This window comes from Lampris incognitus, chromosome 2, assembly GCF_029633865.1.
Source record: "Lampris incognitus isolate fLamInc1 chromosome 2, fLamInc1.hap2, whole genome shotgun sequence".
NCBI classification, from domain to species: domain Eukaryota; kingdom Metazoa; phylum Chordata; class Actinopteri; order Lampriformes; family Lampridae; genus Lampris; species Lampris incognitus.
Window position 1 is genome coordinate 26,523,368 of NC_079212.1, and position 21,708 is coordinate 26,545,075.

Genomic DNA, 21,708 nt, shown 5'->3' on the forward strand with positions numbered 1-21,708 from the left:
CGTATTGCTCAGCTTTGAAAATCAAATGTAATAATCAACGACTATACTCAGTTGCTCATCCACATGTCAAGAGTTACAAGTGCAGCCGGGTGAACGTGTTTCTCTGAACTGAAAGAGACCATTTGGTCCAAATTAATAGCACCTGTATTGGGTCATTAGTACTATTTTCATGGGAAGACTGCAGATGTTTTGTCGGACCGCATATCGCCGATATACTGACGTACATACGCGTGCGTCAGACTTGGTCGTCGTGACTTCGCCATAGTAATTTTTTTGTCCTGCGGGGAGCAGAATTAGCCCCCACAAACACAACCACGACCACGTGGAAACTGGCATAGTTGGACGCACACAGGCTTCCCAGAGAGAGCAGAGGAAAGAGAGAGGTAAATGGCTGGGCTCCTGTGTCAAGACTGGAAGCTGGAATCTGCGATTCCGCATCTCTGAGTGTCAGGGGGATGCGGCTGCTGCTGCTGTCCAATATAGTGCCTGAATAAACGCATTCCTGTCTCGGATTTACACGCACGCTTACACACACGCACACAGAGTGAGAGTTAGATCTCGTCACGCGACTGTAAGGTAAGAATTATTTTTTTTCCATCTCGCTGTTAATTATTCTGTTAGTCTGATCGTGTTCAGCTGCAGCATCTCCCCCTCCCAAATTGCTTCGTTTTCGCCGGTATTACCCCCCCCCACACACACACACATAAAAAAAGCCACTCAGCTATTCCGAACTCAAGTATAGGTCGGTGATGGTAAATGAAGGTCACTTTTCACCCTTGTCTTCACCACCTGTCACAAGGTGAGAGCGCCCCGCTTCGTTATCTCGCCCTCGTTGACGATGTCGCGTCCAAATATGCACACGCTTTGGCGCGGACGTGACATTTCGGAGATCTGACGTCTCTCGTTACCATTTGCATCGGAAGCCTTACACGTGCTCCGCTGTTTGGTTCTTATGCGCTCTCCGACTACGTGCATCGTTTGACCTTGACGAGGCTTCCGAGGTTATTCTCACGCGGCTTCCCAGGCTATACAGAGCCAATGGTTGGATGTACGCGCCACCCGAGCGTTAAGGTATCGTTTCGGACCCGTCATGTTCATTGCATTGTTATAAGGCTAAAGTCAGATTCCACGGAGAAAGGAAGCCATGCATGACTGCTGAACTGTTTTGTCGCAAACTCCGCATGGTAACAGTTTTCCTATCCCCCATATCGGCAATGCAAGAGTTATATAGACAATTATAGCTGCCCTAGTGACAACACTTCAGATCCTACAGTGGCCCTGTCACCATACAGAGGCTATAATCCAGTGGCCCTCTGCCTTGTAACTTCATGTTATTTGCGGCCGTCCTTCAGGGAATATCATGCCTGTCCATTTGAGACGGTGAGAGGAGAGATGGCGTACTACTGATGCTGCAGCGATAAGACTTCAGTTTCGCAGAGAGAGCCATTGCTTAGCAACCAGGTTAGATAAAAGTGGAGCCTATCTTTGCCGCTGACGCCGGGAACATAAACTGTTATTCCATCAACACCAAGCTATCTATGGAGAGTTAAGAGGATGCAGGCTGGAACACATGGGGCAAGGGGCTGGATACAGGTAGGAAACTGCCCTCCAAAGGGAAGGCAGCCTGGGGAGCGAGTCCTTACCTCCGTGCTTTTATGTTATTGTTTATTTTTACATACGTAGCTCAATCAATTATTCAGAATGACTCAGTGTTATTTTTTACATGGGACAAATAAAGACTTCAAACTTGTACTTTAAAACGAAGCACCTTGGGGGTACTGTGGTTCTCGTGCAGCTTCTCCCTGTGAGTGACATTTACATTCAGATGTAGTCTAAAAGGATGGATACTAGGGAAAATGTACTTGTGCAGTGTCTTCACGTTCAGGTGTGCTTTAGACCTTAAACGCCATTACCACAGGCGGGTCAGTTCAGCAATGCATAATTATTTCAGTTATTTTACTGTATTGCATCTTTTGCAGCATAACTATTGGTCAGACAGGAAAAAAATCTCCTGCTTGACATAATGCAGTCATGCAACTCAAACATACGTAACAATAAAATTGTAATGTTTAATGCATACACGTTTAGTGATATGTATAGACTGCTGTCTATAGCACGTCTTGCATTGTCCTTCTCACATGTGAGGTCCTGCTGTCCGCATACCGTAACATATGTGTCAGTATAACCCATGAAAGTCTGCTGTCTGTCAATTTGCTGTATTGCCAGTGACACTCACCTCACTCAAACCCATTGCTGAACCAAAATATCTGTAATGACACATCATCACAGAGGAGCAGAGTTTGTGCATTTCATTTCTTTGTTGAGAGGACGATGAAAAAGGTCCTCCTAGAGAAGAAAAAAAACCCAGGCCAGGACAATGGCCCATATTGTGCATGCTATTGTAAACCTATAGTATCATCTTCCACACTGTAGTCCAACTAGCTTGCCACGCCAGCTACCTCTGTCTAAGTAATCACGTTATCCTCACACAGCAGTTCAGATAACTTGATACCGGCTGTATCAGGATTTCCATGTGGACAAAATCACAAACAAAAACAAAAGTGGGTGGATAATGTCAGTAATCCACTCCTCTCTAAACTTAATTTCTTGGCATGTACTAAATGTGCAAGAAAATGTTTTGCCGGCACATACCCCTTTTTGCTTTGCATCTTGTTAAGAGGATGTTTTATGTGTATGACTCATCGTGTTGTACAGTGGTAAACTACTGGAGGAGGGATGAGTGCTCAGCCTCCAAGCTGCTGTATGTCGTGACTGCAGGGGCTTGCTGCTGCTGAGGAATGTGATGTGCGTGCTCTTGGACTGGGCTCTGCTGGGCTGACCGGCCAGCTGGCTAGAAAGCGCGCTTAAGAAGTTGTTGCAAACGAGAGCCCAGATTTTCATTCACTCCGCTGCCTCCATCCTCGCAGTGGTGGCCTTTTCTCCAGATCAAACACCTCTGCATTGCCATCCCGTGCCCTTGAGCTGCCAAAATGATGAGTCACACATCTCATGCCGGTTAACAGAGCTGCCCCAAAAAGTTTCCTTCAAAGTCCTAGTTTGGAAATGTTGCCTTGGCCAACTCACTAATCTGAGTATATGCTGCGCTTGTTGGTATTTAACAAGGTTGCTCTCGTTGTTGATTTATGAAATTTATATTTTTATTTACTACTTGATGTATATGTCAACTGTTCCACAGTACTTTTATCTTGCTGTTTTCAAACCAAAATCAAATTCAGGAGCTTTTATTTTAGGCATACTTCATGGTGATAGCTCCAAAATCAGAGTTGTGTCTTTGTCACTTACATTCATGGATGCAATGGAGTCAGAGCCTCTGCACTGCTTATAGCAACCTCTGTTTTTAACAGTGTTGTGGCCTTGACCAACTGCCCTAAGAAAACCCACAAGGCTGAGAGATTATCCAAGGATTTTGCAGAGGGACTCTAACAAAGTTACCCACATGCACAATTAGACTTGGCAGTGAATTTGGAAAGTCATGTCTTCCAGTTACCATGAAGCAATGCATAATGAAGTTAATGAATGCAGGAATCATGGCCTGTGCCATGCTTTCATCACTTTGGCTGGTAGTTTAAAGCAACTTACACAGAAGATGCAGGAGCCTGGACGGTCTGGCCAAAATGTAGACGCCGGGATTTACTTGCACTGCACTGCACTGCTGTTATGCATTCTGCTCAGACTAGTGGTCACACAAACAGACTACTGATTGCCACACTCACCGCTGTTCATGTGTTCTGTAATGCTGTTCACATGACTCTAAGTTGAGTGTTTTGGCTCCTGCTGTGAATTGGATTGTAGCACAATCCCTTACTCTCACTCACTTTTAATAAAGCGCATTACTGAAATAACTAACTCGGGATTCTACAGTGCTACCATTATGTTAATGTGTGCTCTTTAAAAGGGAAATTGTGCTACTTTGCAAATGGACAAATGACAAAATGGTTCAGGTCAGGGGGGATTTTTAGTGATCATGTGCCCAAATTTATTTCCCGTGCAACTGTTTTTAATCAAAAATTTGGAATGCATGCATTCTTACACTGTAGGTAAAATATCACTGTGATATCGCTCAAGACATGTTTATTTTGATTGGTTGTTTGTCTGCTTTCATGTAGTTATTTTTAAGATCTTGGTGTCCTAAGAAATAATCCGTCTACCTTTAGTTGTCATGTGTCTTCCTCATACTGCAGAAAACACCAAGGTGAGAAAAATGACAGATTCAGTAACACTTGAGCCTCCTCTGCAAAGTCTTGTTATGATGCCAAATGAACTAGTTATGGCAGCAAGCGTGTCCAGATATTGTGCTTCATGAACCAGGACTTTGCAAATGTTACCTTACTTCACTGACAACCTCCAAACTCTTCCCCTTTTTACAGGTTTAGGACAAAGTACACATTTCTTTCCCCTACACCTCCTCAGATTCTTCACTAAACGCCATCTAGCGTTTTGCCTCCACCTTTCTGAGGAGTTCCTTCATCATCGCGATGCCGAAGAACAGCAAAGTGACCCAGCGGGAGCACAGCAATGAGCCAGTCACTGAGTCAGTGGCTGACCTGCTGGCCCTGGAGCAGCCCATGGACTATAAGAGCAGTCAGATGAGCATGGGCCTCAGTCCTGGGGCCATTGCTTCAGGGAAAGGCCTGCTACCTTCTCCTGACCCAGATGCAGAGGATGGCCGGCCAGCGTGGAACAACAAACTTGAGTACATCCTGGCCCAGGTGGGCTTCTCTGTGGGCCTGGGCAACGTCTGGAGGTTTCCCTACCTGTGTCAGAAGAATGGTGGAGGTAAGTTTGAAAGGGGGCAATATTGTAGCCTTGAGAAGCCAGCCTAAATAATTGCAAGCTCACTTTTCCTAGGTGAGATGCAGTCTGGAAAGCATCCATTGAGAACTGACTGAGCCTGGCACCTGGAAGCCTGACCAATCAGCGAACTATGGGAAGCGGTTTAGGTGATGACGACAATGAGCTGCAGCACCATATTTTGAAAATGACAACAGTGGTTGCAGCTGTAGAGGTTAGCATAAAGGCTGCTATGGAATTAGTTTTATCAGAACTGGAGTTCATTATCTTATTTAAAAAGGAGGAAAGAAATTAATTGAATGACTTCATCAAACATATTAACTAGCTACGATGATTGACCTGTTAGCAGAAATAGTGTTTACTAATAACAGGCCATGCATGTTGAGATTCTACGTCATGGCGTTCATGACGTGCATGTCGAGTTTCTGCGTCATGGGGTTCTCAGCTCTGATTGATTTGAGGTTGATCCAATCGCCTGCAAAGTAATTTTGGTAAACACTCCCTAACCCAAATTAATGTCTATTGAGCCAGACCACTGCAAGCGAAGCGGAATTTGTGGGCTGGTTTTGCAAGTCTAACACTAATGACTGAATGTTTGAAATTATATCGCTGCACTTAAAGAGTGGCGTGTTTCATTAAAACCATAGATGTTTAATCCTATTAGTTCCATAGGTTGGATAAAGTCAGTAATACACACAGGGCTTGGGGCTTTGTTGCTGCCTGTGGTGACAGCTGATCAAACCTTGCAGTAAGCACTCAACAAATGGGATATGTTATGCTTCTCTTGTGAACTTTTTAGTGAGTTATATAAGAGACTCTGCAAACTCAGTGGCCAAAAAAAACAACAAGTGATCCTCTTAGAATTTGACAACTTCGGCCTTAAAATGATTATTCTTGAGTTATGGATAGCATTTTTTCCTGTGCTTTTTGGGTAGGCCGATAGGATAGAAGGTTACACTCCAGAGTATTTTTGTGCCATGTGACCACTTTCTATAATATGATGTGATTAAAAATACCCACTGGTCTTGCTGATTAATGCTGCCATGGTGTTGTTATGAAAAAATGTATTTGTGTCACATTAGAGGGAAATGCCCCCGCAATTCCAACTAAATATCTGTAATTTACTTAATGACAAGTTAATTCGATCTATTCACTCAGTATTACACTATACCTAGTGTTGCAGCTGACACACAGACAACCTCTCTCTCGCTCTCGCTCTCTCTCACACACACACACACACACACACACATAAACCTTCCTTTTACCTTAGCTGTCTTGTTTGTTTCTGACCCAGCACACAAGTCTCACTTGGTCTCTCTCACACACACAAAAACACACAGACACTGTCTTTGTTTTTGTTTGTGCAGTTGCTGTATTTAGTGAACATTGGGGTGAATCAGTGAGGCTTCTCTCAATTGTGTGTAAACAATATGCCCAGAGTCAGACCAGAGGACAACATGTGGTGACACTCAACCACCTGCAATTTTTGGGGCAACAGTGGCTCAGCAAGTAGAGCGGGTCGCCCGGAGGGTTGCTGGTTTGATCCTCGGGCCCTCCTTCCAAAATGTTGAGGTGTCCTTGAGCAAGACACCTAACCCCTAACTGCCCCCGATGAGCTGGTTGTTACCTTGCATGGTTGACACCGCCATCGGTGTGCGTGTGTGTGGGTGAATGTGAGGCATTAGAGTGGCAGTATAGAAATGCAACCCATTTACCATTCACACCCTTCAGAACTGCCATAGCAATATCTTGGATATGTGCAGCCATATTCCTTATCATTTTTCTCCATTTACCAGCTGCTCGCACATTAAGTTCATAAAATGACTTCTACGAAAACCCACTTTGCAACATTGAAAGCTTTCATAAACTCTTATTTTGAAACGGTTCACTCCAACATGTTCTGCGAACACCTGATGTTGTGTAGATACTACTTCTGATAGAGCTATGAGGTTTACAAGATGTGTTCTGTCGCATAACAATTCGACTGTTAGAAAATGTTAAGCTGGTGACAGCACTGTAGTCTCCTCCTGCTTGTGAAATTAGCTTCTGTTCATCAGTAAGTGAACCACTCATGTCAGCTGAAGAACTGGTCGTTTGAAAACATTACAGAGCTGATGGGACTTGTGCCTTCAGCGGCTTCGGTGATAACGTGGCTTCCCTCTGCCTGAGAAAGGGAACATAAGGTCTAGTGTATAATGTTAGTTATGCATCGTGAACTGAAAGCCTCCAATTTCATTTTTATTTGCTTTGCTTGCAGGGCTCTCAGGCTTATCTCCATGGTATTATCTGTCATGGCGTACGCTGTGTGGGCTTAGCCTTATGGGTGGGGGTGACTTAAGATGCAGGAAATGGAAGAGTCAACACTGATTTCCTGAATTTTCATAATGTATTGTATAGGTTTACTTTGTGTGTGTGTGTGTGTGTGTGTGTGTGTAGAGGGGTGTATTTATGGAGGATGAAATCCACGTTGTGAAGCTGACTACTAAAAAGATATAGAGATCTGCTGAGTGTGCGTGCTCTGTGTCACGGGTATGTGTGGCCTTGTGTAAAATTGCGTGTGTTTTCACATTTTAGCCAACGAGGGTGTGTCTGTTGTGCTTGTGTTTTTTTGTTTTTTGTTTTTCTTGGCACATGGTAATGAACGCGTATTCCCAGTGAAATCTGATACCATGGTAGGTGCCACATTATCCAATCTAGGCTTGTCCCCGTGATGATGTCTGTCTGCTTCACAGCCAGCTCTCCTCTCTCTCTCTCTCTCTCTCTCTCTCTCTCTCTCTCTCTCTCTCTCTCTCTCTCTCTCTCTCTCTCTCTCTCTCTCTCTCTCTCTCTCTCTCTCTCTCTCTCTCTCTCTCTCTCTCTCTTTGTCACCTTCCTTTTGGCTCAAAATCTTTGTGCGCTTCACCAGCCGACATGTAAACATGTGACCTTTTCATCGAGAAATTTTCACAGCCGAGCCAAGCAAAGGACATCCACCGTCACAGTGCTCACCCCTAAGCATTAACTCAATGTAAGCCCGCAGTTCTTGCTTTGTCTCCTATCAGCACTTAAAGCCACCGAAGAGGATGTCAGTATATCTGTACCGGTCAAGCATCTTGTCTCTTGTGTGTTATTAAAGAGTAATTTTTTTTATCCATGCTCAGTAATCCAGGTAATGAAATCAATGAAAGTTGAATCAGTTCATCTGGGTACAATGTTTATTGACAGATGGGTTTCATCACTCATCTAAGTGACCTCTTCTGTCCAATCAGACTGCAGGTATCCCATCCTTATAAACAATACAGTGGCATAACGGACTGAAACCAAATGACCAGTTTCATATGCAAATATGAGTGTGACACTTAACTAGAATTACAATGGCCTCCATTCACAGAGGATTTGGGAATGTTTGCAAGGGGTGATTTGCCCTCAGTCTGGAAACAGCGGCGGGTGAGAGAGCTTTCAGCATGTAAAACCCCTCCTCTCTGGCTTTGGATCTTTTTGTCACCATGGTGCCTCTTCGTGTCTTGACGCAAGCAGCCCCGGACGTGACGGGCCGCCCTCACTCTCTCTGACTTCTCATTTGAATCACAATGGAAGTAGGAGAGAGGGCTAATTCTGGTAAAATGGAGGATGGTAGAGAGTATAAATAGGGACTGTGATGGAAGAGAGAGATATATAAGTGAGTGAAAGTAAGAGAGAGAGAGAGAGAGAGAGAGAGAGTGAATGGAGATAGCAAAAATCAAGTGGTGAAGATGGAGAGAATTGGCCCCCAAAATAGATGCTAAGTGAGAGCATTTGATGCAGTTACTTGGGCTTTTTTTGCAGTGAGATGCTGTTCCTCACTTAATATGCATAACTTGTTTCTGCATCTCACAAAACAAAATGCTTTTCGAAAAGGACATGATCAGTCTCTGTAATACATATTATGATGTTGAAACTGGCTGTTCTTTTCTGTTGACATGCTTAACCTCATATCGTTCCCCCTCTCCTCTTGTCTCAGGTGCATACTTGGTGCCCTACTTCATTCTCCTCATTCTTATCGGCATCCCTTTGTTCTTCCTGGAGCTGGCAGTGGGTCAGAGGATCAGGCGAGGCAGCATTGGGGTGTGGAACTATGTTTACCCACGGTTAGGAGGCATCGGGGTTTCCAGTCTGATGGTGAGTGGCCATCATGGCCCCCTTGACATGGCTCTAGCATACATGCACGGCTAATACAGAAAATGTGCAGGCAGATGAATGAACATCTATTTAGAAAATAGAGTACAGTCAACAGCCCTTCCACGAAGCCTGAGGAAATGTTCATCTCGCATCCTTGGCTCATTAAAGCGCTGATCAAGTCAATGAACCACATATGGAGCACAACATGGAGTGTGCAGACTCTAATTTCCAGTATACTCTAAAGGTGTCTTTACATCATGGCAACCAAATTCTTGGAAGATATGCAATGTGTCTTTGTCACACAATCAGTACTGCGCCGTTTGTTTTTGTTTGCAGAGTTCATATGTCACCACCCTTTTGTCAAAAGTTAGAAAATACTGTACAGCCCCCTCAACTGTACTCTCATCTGCCTACCCCTATTATCTCCTGCTGATGGTTTACAGCTGGCGACATACAAAAAACCAGCACCAGTCAGTGTCATGATCTGTCTCTGTCATCAACAAATCATCATGTCCCTTCCCGTCTGCTGTCAGCAGCAGTCTGTCAGTGGCCTAGTTGGTCGGTCATTGATCTATTCAGTCAGTGACCTAGTCAGTCAGTGATGTGATACAGTCAGCTAGTCAATTAGTGATTTAGTTTTCTCAGATAGGTTGTTTGTCAGTCTGTTAGTCAGTAACTTGGTCATGGAGGGATCTAGCCAGTCAGTCGAGGATTTGATTAGCAGAGCAGTGATATACTCAGTTTGTCATCATCTATGCTAGTTGGTGATGCTGTCGATTCTATCACTGATTGTACTCAATCAGTCAGATGGTTAGTCAGTCAGTCACAGTGATGTCAGTCAGTGTAGTTAGTGTTCCAGCTAATTAGCCATTAATTCAATGCATCTTCTAGTGATCAAAACCGTCAATCGGTGATTGATATAGTACGTTCATAATCTGCCATTCAGTTCGCAACTTTGTCAGTCACTCGGTGATCTAGTCAGTCAGTAAGTCAGTGATCTATCCAGTGAGGGCGTAGTCAGAGCTCCGGCCTTGAGAAGTGAAGCATGAGGTAGCTGGAGGTGGCACAGGGAGGTTTCTGCAGCTATAAATACCTCCTCATAAAGGCCCACAGCCTGGCTTTCTGAGAGCACACCTCTCAATAATTAATATATTCTTTGACTTAAGCTGTGTGTTCAGCGTCTAAGTCCAGGCTAAGGAGGGGGAGGGTGTTCACAAACTGCAGAGTGTTGCTGTGTTGCTACAGGCCAGTATGTCCATCTGTGTGGCAGACAAATATTGTTTTTGAGTAGCAATAAGTGTCGCTGTTGTCTTTTCTCTACCCTCCAGGTGTGTGGTTTCGTGGGCCTCTATTATAACGTGATTATCGGCTGGAGTATCTTCTATTTTTTCCAGTCCTTCCAGTACCCACTGCCTTGGGCTGAATGCCCCATCCGGAAAAATGGAACCCAAGCCAGTGAGTCCACAACATAACAGACCAGGGCACAGCATGACAATGGCCAAAGCATAACACAACAAAGGCTTCTGATAGAAAGCAGCTTACAATAGCACAGCAGAAGCAAATTTGTCGAACATGAAAAGCATAGTATGTACAGCACATAACCAACAAGGGGGGGGGGGGGGCAAAGTTTTAAGAGACTGCTATACTAAGCAAAGATGTTCCCCTGAAGCAGACACAACCCAAGTCTGCACAGTGTGGGGTTTGAATCTGCAGAGCTTCCTTTGCATCAAAGCAGATCTCCTTGGTGCGCCTCCACAGTCGAGCAGCGATCCCTCTGTGCAGGCTTGCAGAAAACATTTGTGTTCGTGCTGACCCCAATGCTACAACTGCCCCGCCAACTTATCAGACAGGGCAGCTCTGTAGCAGGTCTTGTCAGAGGATATGACCTAGCCACCGACACGAGTGGCAAGAATGCCCGGCAGCTAGTCCTGACAGAGTAAAGGAGATCAGTTCCCATTAGTATTAGCTGCCTGGATGTCCACTATACTTATGAATGGAGCTGAGAAGCTGTGGAGCGGCTGCAGAGGGAGCTTATGGCACTCAGCTTGGCCAGTTCACTTATCTGACCAGGGAAAATGAATTAACTTACCCTATATGACGTTGACAAGGTTCCTATAGACCTTGGCATCAAATTGCATTATAAATCATGTGCTTTTTGTTTGGATATGCTGGCTTCATGTACCTTTGTTGCTATTGTAGTTGTGGAGCCGGAGTGTGAAAAGAGCTCGGCCACCACCTACTTCTGGTATCGCCAGACTCTCAACATCACCAGTAGCATCGATGACACCGGCGGGTTAAACTGGAGGATGACACTGTCCCTGCTGGGGGCCTGGATCATTGTCTGCCTTGCTGTCATCAAGGGCATCCAATCCTCTGGGAAGGTATGGGGGCTCCCAGGCAACCGCTGCAGGGGTTGAGTCCCTTGGAAAAAAATCAATAAAGATTATTACTTTGCCCTTGTCTGTTGTCAGTAACGCATTGTGACTAAAGTCCCGTAATTGTATATGTAATCTACTCATTTTCATCAGAGGGGTTTAGAGAGTTGCTTTTTTCAACTTTGCTAATCCTTGTAGGTCAAAGGTGAGGTGCTAAAGCCTATCACAATCACTGGGCTATATTTAGATCACATCTATGTTATAGAAGAGAGACATGCAACATTAATAAGCTTAGATTGAACCAAGCAAAGTACAGTTCAGGATGCAGATGGGAAATGCTTTGGTTGGCAATGACTGCTACAATGCTCTGTAATCTTGATCCAGAGAATGAGTCATATACCACAGCACAACATCCAGCCCACATTTTTCAACAGGAAACACACAACAGAGAGAGGTTTGCCAAGGTCTGACACAGTTTTCCATGCACCAAACATAGTAATCCAATTATTACTCGTAGCAATACCACATCAATTTGCTGAAGTGCCTCAGGGGTGTCTTTTTTTTGTAGATATCTCTTCCAACCGTTAGAATTCTTCCCTGTGTTTAGTGAGAATCCACAGATGTAATGGCCGTAAGCAAATACGGTGGTATTCTGACTTTCTGTGTGTGTGGGTGTGTGTGTGTGTGTGTGTGTGTGTGTGTGTACATACACACACACAGGGTGTTGTGATGCGTCTAGTGCAGCAGTGTGTAGTTGGAGGGAAGGTGCATGTGTTCTTCCAACCCGCTTGTGTCCTTCCTGCCCTTAGCTTGCTGCCGCTGGCTAGCCTCTGTGGCGAATTGGGAAGCATCCTAGCGTGTAAGCCTTCCCTTGCCAGTACATAGCCTCTCCTTCACCAAGACTCCTGCCAGGCCTCCCCGTGGCCACACATGGTAACTGGGGTCTTGCGGTCCCAGGCTAACTTGGCAGGGGATCTCGGAGCAGCAGTGGGCCCCAGAGATATGTGTGCAGGCCCTGGCACCTATCAACCACTGCCCCGCTGCCTTGTGGGTGAGTCTGGAAGACATAAGGCTAAGGGAGCTTACCCCAACAGAAAAGCAAGCTGTGGCGGCACGCTTCGAGGCGGTTTCCGAAAAACTGGATTTCCGACAGCCCCCTGCAGTTGTGTGGAGGTGCCGGTCGTCTAGGGATCCCCCTTGCCATCGGACCATCTCCTCTACAATCAAGTCATGTGGCGTTGGGAGAAGCGCACCCCCCATACCACTTTAAAAACCATCTCTGCGCAGGTATCTTCTGCTATCTGAGTCCTCAAAGGACCCACAAATAGAAGAAGATGGTCATCATCGGGCACGATGGACAACCAGCAAGGTGTGAGAGAGAGAGAGAGAGAGAGAGAGAGAGAGAGAGAGAGAGAGAGAGAGAGAGAGAGAGAGAGAGAGAGAGAGAGAGAGAGATGAGAGAGAGAGAGAGAGAGAGAGAGAGAGAGAGAGAGAGAGAGAGAAAGCAAGAAAAATGAGAGGGTCTGTGTGTGTGTGTCTGTCTGTATGTGTGTGTTGTCTAGGTGTGGGTCGGTGTGTATAAGTGGTTGCAGTGTGTTCCTCATTTCCATGTGTGAAGCTGCAGAAGAACAGTGTCCATGGTAACAGTGTGACGTGCCTGACTCTCTCTCTCTCTCTCTCTGTCTGTCACTCTATATATCTACCTCACATTGTCTCTCTCTTTCTGTCTTTTTCTCTCTCTCTCAGTGATGTACTTTAGTTCTCTCTTCCCATATGTGGTGCTCCTCTGTTTCCTGGTGAGAGGCCTGCTGCTGAGGGGGGCAGTGGACGGCATTGCTCACATGTTCACCCCAAAGTGAGATGAACACAGCCGGCAAAGCAGCTGTGATGTGTGGATGTCTGTATGAAGCTATTTAGTAGTGGCTTCTCCACTGTTTGAAGTTCACCCTTTGAAATTGAGTTGCACCCAGGGAAAATCAATTGTAACGTCGCCGCTGTCTTTGCACGGATCGCTCGTTCACATCTCAGTCGAAATTTGATAAGTGAACCTTTTTCTGTGCATCGCCTGCAGCCATGGGCGATTGATTTCCTCAGCCGCTGTAAGAGATAGGCCATTTCGATCTCTAGTAAAAAAAAATATGTCATTAGGTCTCACATTTTAGAATGAAAGTGCAGTTTTTGTTTCCCCCTACTGGTGGAAGAGTGTACTGTACATGTGTATGAAACGAACTGAGGAACTTGAGTCTCTGCTTGTAAGATATTTTTATTTTTGCTAAGTCAGCATGTTTATGATTGTACAATATGAATAGATAAACCTCACAATGATAGGGAATTGAAGCCACAGATGTTAGATGTCTCGGGGATATTGTAATAATGATATTAATAGTTCATAATTTTCAGCACTTTCTGCAGCTCTGCGTCAGTACAGATGCAGGATAACTATCTGAACATAGACTTCTACAGCTTCCACCAGTGAACTGAATACATCCACGAAATTTATATCAGGTGAAATTCAAAGCAAGCACAATATCTTATTCCTGTCTTCAGCTGGAGAAGATGTTGGAGCCCCAGGTGTGGAGGGAGGCAGCCACTCAGGTCTTCTTCGCCCTGGGCCTTGGTTTTGGAGGCGTCATTGCTTTCTCCAGCTACAATAAGCGAGACAACAACTGTCACTTTGATGCGGCACTGGTTTCTGTCATCAACTTTGTCACCTCCATCCTGGCCACACTGGTGGTGTTTGCTGTGCTGGGCTTCAAGGCAAACATCATGAATGAGAAGTGTGTTGTTGAGTGAGTGTCTCTCGTATTACGACACATCACCTATCGAGAACTTTAAGACAGAAACTGAATAGGAATGGGAGTCAGACAGAGCAGAGTGTTAATGTCAGCCCTAATTTGAAACACTAATATTTCCCAACATCACTTATTACTTTAATTACTTTGCTTTGCATTTTGTACTGGCTTTCTACTGAAAAAAAGCATAAAAGATAGAATTCAGTTTTTCTCTTTTTCTCTTTTAAAAAGAGCTCCCCCTAGTTCATCTTCTCTCAGCAAATCTCTTTTTCTGATACTCATTATGCCAGGAGACACACACAAACACATACAGCCAATCAGATCAAATCATCAAATTATGAAACCCCACCCACCCATACCATCAAAGGTCACTCAAAGGTCAGCTCATGAATATTAATGAGGACTGGACCATTTCCCTCAGTCCTTGAGACAATTGGGAACAATTATGGATAAAGGTGCAGGATAAAAAAATACAATATTAGTCGTTTACAAATAAAAAAATATTGCTGAATGTTTTAGTTTGCCATCATAAAGGTTTTTTGACATAAAAAGTTAAATCTGTCGTTCAGGTAGCATAGCAGTCTATTCTGTTGTCTACCAACATGGGGATCGCCGGTTCGAATCCCTGTGTTACCTCCAGCTTGGTCAGGCGTCCCTACAGACAAATATGGGTATGTGTCCTTTTTGCTGCACTAGCACCTCCTCTGGTCAGTCGGGGCACTTGTTCAGGGGGGGGGGGGAATAGTGTGATCCTCCCACGCACTACGTCCCCCTGGTGAAACTCTTCACTGTCAGGTGAAAAGTATCAGCCGGTGACTCCTCATATATTGGAGGAGGCATGTGGTAGTCTGCAGCCCTCCCCGGATCGGCAGAGGGGGTGGAGCAGCGACCGGGGTGGCCCAAAAGAATGTGGTAAATGGCCAGATACAACTGGGGAGAAATGGGGGGGGTCCTCATTTGGTGTAATTGAGGCCTTCTTTTCCACATATGATGAAACTGGTCAGTAATTTTTGTTACTCTTCTCCCATCTTTGGTGTTAAAAAAAAAGAAAAAAAGTTAAATCTGATCACCGATTTTGGTCCAAATTTGATTTAAGTGTATGTTTTACTCTTTCATGCAAGCCTTTGCCCTCATGGAATAACCAGTACTGGATTTTGCCACGTGCAGTCATCACTCCTGTTTCTAGCAATCTTTCTTCTATCAGGTGAAATGACATCAGTTTATTTTCCTTGTCCTCTTTCCATGTGCAGGAATGCGGAGAAGATCCTGGGCTTCCTGAACACCGGCGTGTTGAGCAGGGAGCTCATTCCTTCTCACATCAACTTCTCCCGCCTGTCCTCCCAGGACTACGCCGAGATGTACGGCGTGATCAAGACAGTGAAGGAGGACAGCTTCACCCAGTTGGGCCTGGATGCTTGCGTCCTGGAGGATGAGCTCAACAAGGTCAGAAAGCGGGACAGAAAGGGTGGGGGTGGGGGTTTGGCTGCAAAATTTGCGGTCAGATTTGTATCGTGTGTGCACTTCTGTATTTGTAAATGCTTGAATATTATCATCAACGAGGCATCAGGTCTGCCTCCACGACTGACACTTTCACATCGCTTCTCAAAACCCATTCCTATTCAAAAGCATTTGAGTTGGTACGGTCTGCCTGTGTGAGCCAGTGTTGGTTTATTCATGTATGGGTGTCTGAACCTTTGTGTTGGTGCATACATATATGCATGCATGCATGCTGTGTCTCCACATGCCAGCTGTTTTATCTCTGCACCACCATGAATAAAGTGACTTGAATAATAATTTGGGAATCAGAAACAATATGTTGAAGCACCCTGCCCAACTGTCAGTCATGTCCTCTCCCATATCCGATATTTATTTATCTTTATTTGACAGGGACAGTGCACATTAATGCACATTACAGTTCTGGACAGCGTTAAATAAGACTGGCTGATTTGCATCTGTACTCCCTGATGTAACAAAAGGCAACTTGGATTAAAAAAAGAAAAGAAACACAGAATAGCCACTGAGGCATGCAATAGGCTAAATGTGGGACAGCATTAGCAAATATGATAACATTACTAGCAAATATGATAACATTACTAATATCATTAAGGCAAAACATTTACAAACTGACACAATCCCATAAGACCAGATGTAAAGAAACCCACAAGACAACAACAGAGGGAGAAATAAAACCATTGAACAAAACACAGACAATGATGAAAAAAAAAATCTTCTGTTCACTCTGAAACAGGAAACGAAATCCCTCCCTCCTCCCCATTTTCCCCCCATTTCTTTCTTCGTTTCGTCTGTTCATTTACGGGCAGTGAGATTAGTGAGGCCAGTGGGTCTCTCATGATAGACAGTTGGTGATGTCGGCAATTAAGGAAATAACCTCATTGAATGTTGCACTTATTGTAATCTGCTCTGCTGTAGATAAGAGTTATTAAATATAAAATGTAAATGCAAAAAATGAGATCATATATAATAACAGTTGTTCTCTGTATAGGTCAGCGTTTGTTTCACTGCCTCGCATCAAAACCAACACGGTAACAACCACTCTCGGCCGTACGTATGGCCCGTTTGACCTCCTTCTCTCCCTCCTCCAGGCGGTGCAGGGCACAGGCTTGGCCTTCATCGCCTTTACAGAGGCCATGACCCATTTCCCTGCCAGCCCCTTCTGGTCGGTCATGTTCTTCTTCATGTTGATCAATCTGGGCCTGGGCAGCATGATTGGCACCATGACCGGGATCACCACACCCATACTGGACGCCTTCAAGATCCGCAAGGAGATACTGTGTGGTGAGACATAGGACCCATAGTGAACAACACAATCTGGATGGTGCAACCAGGGTCCCTTTTTAAGGTGGATGTAAAGGGATGAGCGTCCCCACTGTTAACAAAAACCAACTCTTTGTAAAACCAACTCACCCCTTTCCATTCCCTTTGGGTTAATGGCACTATGTAAGATATCTTCATCAGGGAACATTAGTGCGTATAAGCGAAGTCTTTATTGTCATCTCGGCCAGTTACAGTACAGCACACAGCAGAGATAAAATGACGTCCTCCTTGGATGATGTGGTGCAACATACACAAACGGCACATTCGGTCAGACACTCTGAATGTGCTAAAAAGGAGGACAAATAAGTGCACTGTTGAAATAAAGGACTATGCTAAAAATATAGACAACACTATACTAAAAGGACTACATAACTGGGGGGACACATTGGGAAGACAGTGCATTGAATATAAATATAGTGCAACATTGTAAACAATATGAAAACAGTATGGATCTGTGCAAACTGATGCAGTGCGACATGGATATGTACTTGGCTCAACAGCCATAGTTTGTGTGTTAAACATTGGCAGCTATGTATGGAAGGATCTCCTCGTACCTTTTATAAAAGTGTCTGTGTATTGTCTTTTACTTGTCCAACAAAGTGGCTATACAAGTGGGGAGGTGGGTAGGTATTGGTACAGGTCTGGGAGGGGGTGGGTGGCAGAGATAGGTATAAATCCAGAGTGGGGGGGGGGGGTTAAGTGGTTGGGTCAAAGCAGGTTGTGGAGAATAGAGACCGGGGAGGATGGGGCAGCATGGAGTTCAGGAGCCGGATTGCTTGGCAGAAGAAACTATTGCACAGTCTGGAAGACCTGCTCCTGATGCTGCAGAATCTTCTCCCAGATGAGAGGGGGGAGAAAAGTCAATGGGGGGTGGGTCAGCCACAATGCTGGTGATGGACTGAGAGGCGTATAAAGAAATCTATTATCGATGTTTAGATTCTACCCATGTTTGTGTTCTGTGCACATTGTAGCGAAGGAATAATGTAATAAAATGAATTCTTCACACAGTAAAAATTATAATGAGTACAAAAATAAAATAAATATATATATATGTATACATATACATATATATATACGTATATATTTGCTGTGTTATAAAATGAACAAAAGGGGAGTCTGAATACAAAGCTAAGCCATTAGACCAGAGACATGTTTTTTCTTCCTAGCTCACAAATAGTTTTTACATAAACTTTGCATTAGAAAACTTTTCATGGTTAAGAATATGTAGGCAGAAGTTTAAGAGGTGATTGTGGCTTTTTGAATCCCCCAACACAAATTGACCCCTGGGCATAACAAATATTAAGTATCACAAGCACAAACATAGATGATCCTTTTCTTTTTCTTTTTAATTTTCTCTGCTGAAATGAAGTGGCAGTATGAGTTAGAGGTACCTAATGATGGATGTGTCAGTTAAGTTAAGTCGACAAGGTGGTTTCAAGTTCCTCACATGTTTGTTCTTCTCCCACTCAGTGGCATGCTGCATCATAGCCTTCCTGTTAGGCCTGCTGTTTGTGCAGCGCTCGGGGAATTACTTTGTCACCATGTTCGATGACTACTCTGCTGGTCTGCCTCTCACTGTGGTGGTGATCTTGGAAAACATCTCTGTAGCCTGGATCTATGGCACTAAGAGGTAACAGCACCGGACTGAACTGGACTGGACTAGACTAGACTGGACTGGGCTCGGGGGAGATCCCATTTCATCTCAGCGGAACTAAACAACGTTAGGTTTCAGGCCAGTTTGGATGAGATTAGTTTCAGGGCAATATCTGATATGGGATTTTTGTTAAAGCACAGGGCTTATATGATATCAAAAACCAGTCTGCACGGGATAAGGGATCTGCATTAGAACAAGAGAGATGAGAGCAGCTGCCTGGCCTTGTTTCATTCACCCCCCCCCCTCTATTTGGCTTTGATTGTTGGTTTCCATTAATCGGTGTAGGTTACTTAACATGTCAGTAGGCCAAGAGGCTGCAATTGAGCCGAGGACAAAAGTTACATTGTTTTTCCTCAAAAACAACTCATTCAAACTAGTGCTAGATATGGAAAGTCTTATCACAGTAATAATAAGGAATTTTGCACAAGTGTATACAACTATGTCATGGTGTCTGCTTACATATGCAAAAATACCATAGAATCCAAGTTCAGGTTCATCACATTGAACAGTAAAGTATAATATCAAACCAAAACTAGCTTTCAAATAATACTCCACATATTTCATGCCCCATTTTGTGAAAGTTTTAGGTAACAGAATCTCGTTGTCATTAATTTAGGCAACAACATTTTCAAAAATAGGACATCATCCAAATTTCCCCCCAATACGGTACTGCTGAAAGACAATATTGAATTATTGCACAATCCTACCTACAAATTTAAAATGCAACAGAATCTTTAAAAAGATATAAAGAAATCCATTTGAGTAGAATCACAGACATACTCAGTAATCTTTCTTTCTTTCTTTCTTTCATTCTTTCCTTCCTTTTCTCCTTCCCTCATTCCAGATTTATGCAGGACCTCGAGGACATGCTGGGTTTCAGGCCCTACAGCTTCTATTTCTACATGTGGAAGTATGTGTCCCCCGCCATCCTGGTGGTGCTCATCATTGCCACTGTTATTGAGATGGCCATCAGTCCGGCAGGCTACAACGCCTGGGTGGAGCAGGAGGTCAGTACCCCAGTGGCTCCAGGCAGTGTGTGTGTGTGTGTGTGTGTGTGTACTGTGTGCTTGTGTGTGCAGTATGTGTATGTGAGAGATAGATAGATAGATGGATAGATGGCACACTTTTATTGCTCTCTCTCTCTCTCTCTCTCTCTCTCTCTCTCTCTCTCTCTCTCTCTCTCTCTCTCTCTCTCTCTCTCTCTCGCTCTCTCTCTCTCTCTCTCAGGGCTCTGAGCGCTTCCTGAGTTACCCTCCCTGGGCACTGGGCATGGCCTATGCCCTTATCGTTGCGGCCATGCTGCCTCTGCCCATCGTCTTCCTCGTCCGCCACTTCAACCTGATGTCAGACGGCTCCAACAAGCTGTCTGTCTCCTACCGTAAAGGCATGATGAAGGACATATCCAACCTCGAGGAGCAGGATGAGCAACGCTTCATCCTTGGCAAGAACCCCAGCGAGACGCCCTCCCCCATGCCCCCTCACCGGGCTTACCTGGGCCCTGGGGGAACCCAGGAGATGACCAACACCAACTACGGTACAAGCACCAAGACAGGCTACCAGAACATCGGCTCGCCCGAGTCTGAGCTATGATTCACTGAGCTCATAACCCCCCCCCCCCCATCCACTGATACCAATGCTTAGAAGGTAGAAAGACAGAAAGAGGAGCGATAGTGAAAAAAGAAAGCCATAGTGACAGAGGGAGAAGCAGAGAAGGAGGGAGATGGCTCTGCCAAGAGTTGTTGCAGCATTCATCACACCTTAATCCCCAGAGGTGGATCACTTCATCCATCCCAGGTCCACTCTGCCACTCCTCACCTCTGATCCCTCTCTTCTTCAGCCCCTTTCACTTGCGCCATGCTGCTGATTGACTCGGAGTCCCAGTTGTGATGGAGAGATCACAGCAAAGAGAGCCCGACCAGAAATGACGTTATTTTTTTCCCCCCATCTGTCAGGGTATTAAAGATTTACATGGAGCGGCTGTGTGGAAGGAGGGGAGTACAGCTTAGAAAGGCAGGCTCACATACAAGTCTTTCAGTTAATAAGCCCCTGCTGAGGTGAAGGTGTCCCCAATGCTGCAATACATTTATGTTCTGGGAATCACATATGGTCACTTGTTTGGAAAGGGTCAGTTATGAGACAGCAGATCAAGCCTAATTTATGGAGCTCTTCAGCTGGTTTTATTCTAGAGGATTGTTAATCACGGGGATAGGGTGGAAGGAGACTCTGGAAGAAAAAAAATACACACATCCTATCTTTCTACTAGTGTGAAGTTTCACTCTCATAAGCAATTTGTATCTGCAATATCTAAAGTGAACATACATCATCTGATAAACTACAGGATCACAAATTCAACCATGGCAGTATACCAATGATAATAATAATATCCAACTTGAAAAACAGTGTTATAAAAAGTTGATTGTGTAAGATCTGACTCTTAATTAACAGCAGTAAAGGACCAGTTAAAATAGGGTCCTTACGCAACGGTCATTGTCTTGTTTCCCTGTCTCCCCCTACTGGGGATAGAATACTGTACATATGTGTCGTATGATAGACAAAGTCGTAGCCGTCACCATGAATCATGTAAATACAATCCGATAGCACACAACTGGGGGAGGCGAAGGTTTAGCACACTCATTTATTTCCCCTGAATCTATGATCTATAGGCACAGCCACTCTCTATCGTAAGAGTAACACAAAACAGCACCTTTCATTCCAACAACATCTCTCCCTGCAGAACAAACAAGGCCCTGGGACAGAGTTTACTGCCAAAAGCACTCTGCTCTTCTCTCGCCTTGCTCCAGATGCAGCGAGCCCAGATGAAGCTTTCCCCATTTTAATCAATGCCTTAAAAGGCATGAAGAGGCTTCGCCCGAGCAAAGATAAGCAACGCAGCTACCATTTGATCAGCAGGAAGCTTCAGGCTTGTCTCTGTCTGACCGAGTGTGTGTGTGTGTGTGTGTGTGTCCATGTCTGTGTGTGCACCTGCGTGCATGCATGTGAGTGACTCACAAACAGAAAAACATATGTATTTATGTGTGAGTGTGTGTTTGTGTGTATCAAAGCCAAAAGCAAGAAATAAGGAGAGGTGTGTGTGTGTGTGTGT

At 44.6% G+C, this 21,708-nt stretch overlaps 1 protein-coding gene across 1 annotated transcript; it reads left to right on the forward strand.

Annotated features, from left to right (window-relative positions):
- Positions 1 to 4,496: 4,496 nt before the first annotated feature.
- Positions 4,497 to 20,195, forward strand: slc6a17 (solute carrier family 6 member 17). The gene is made up of 13 exons (XM_056275216.1): positions 4,497 to 4,797; positions 8,792 to 8,949; positions 10,278 to 10,404; positions 11,149 to 11,330; position 12,045; positions 13,071 to 13,179; position 13,526; positions 13,872 to 14,113; positions 15,367 to 15,559; positions 16,720 to 16,912; positions 18,422 to 18,581; positions 19,450 to 19,612; positions 19,833 to 20,195. The coding sequence occupies exons 1-13, from the start codon at positions 4,497 to 4,499 to the stop codon at positions 20,193 to 20,195; spliced, it is 2,193 nt and encodes a 730-aa protein (XP_056131191.1).
- Positions 20,196 to 21,708: the final 1,513 nt, after the last annotated feature.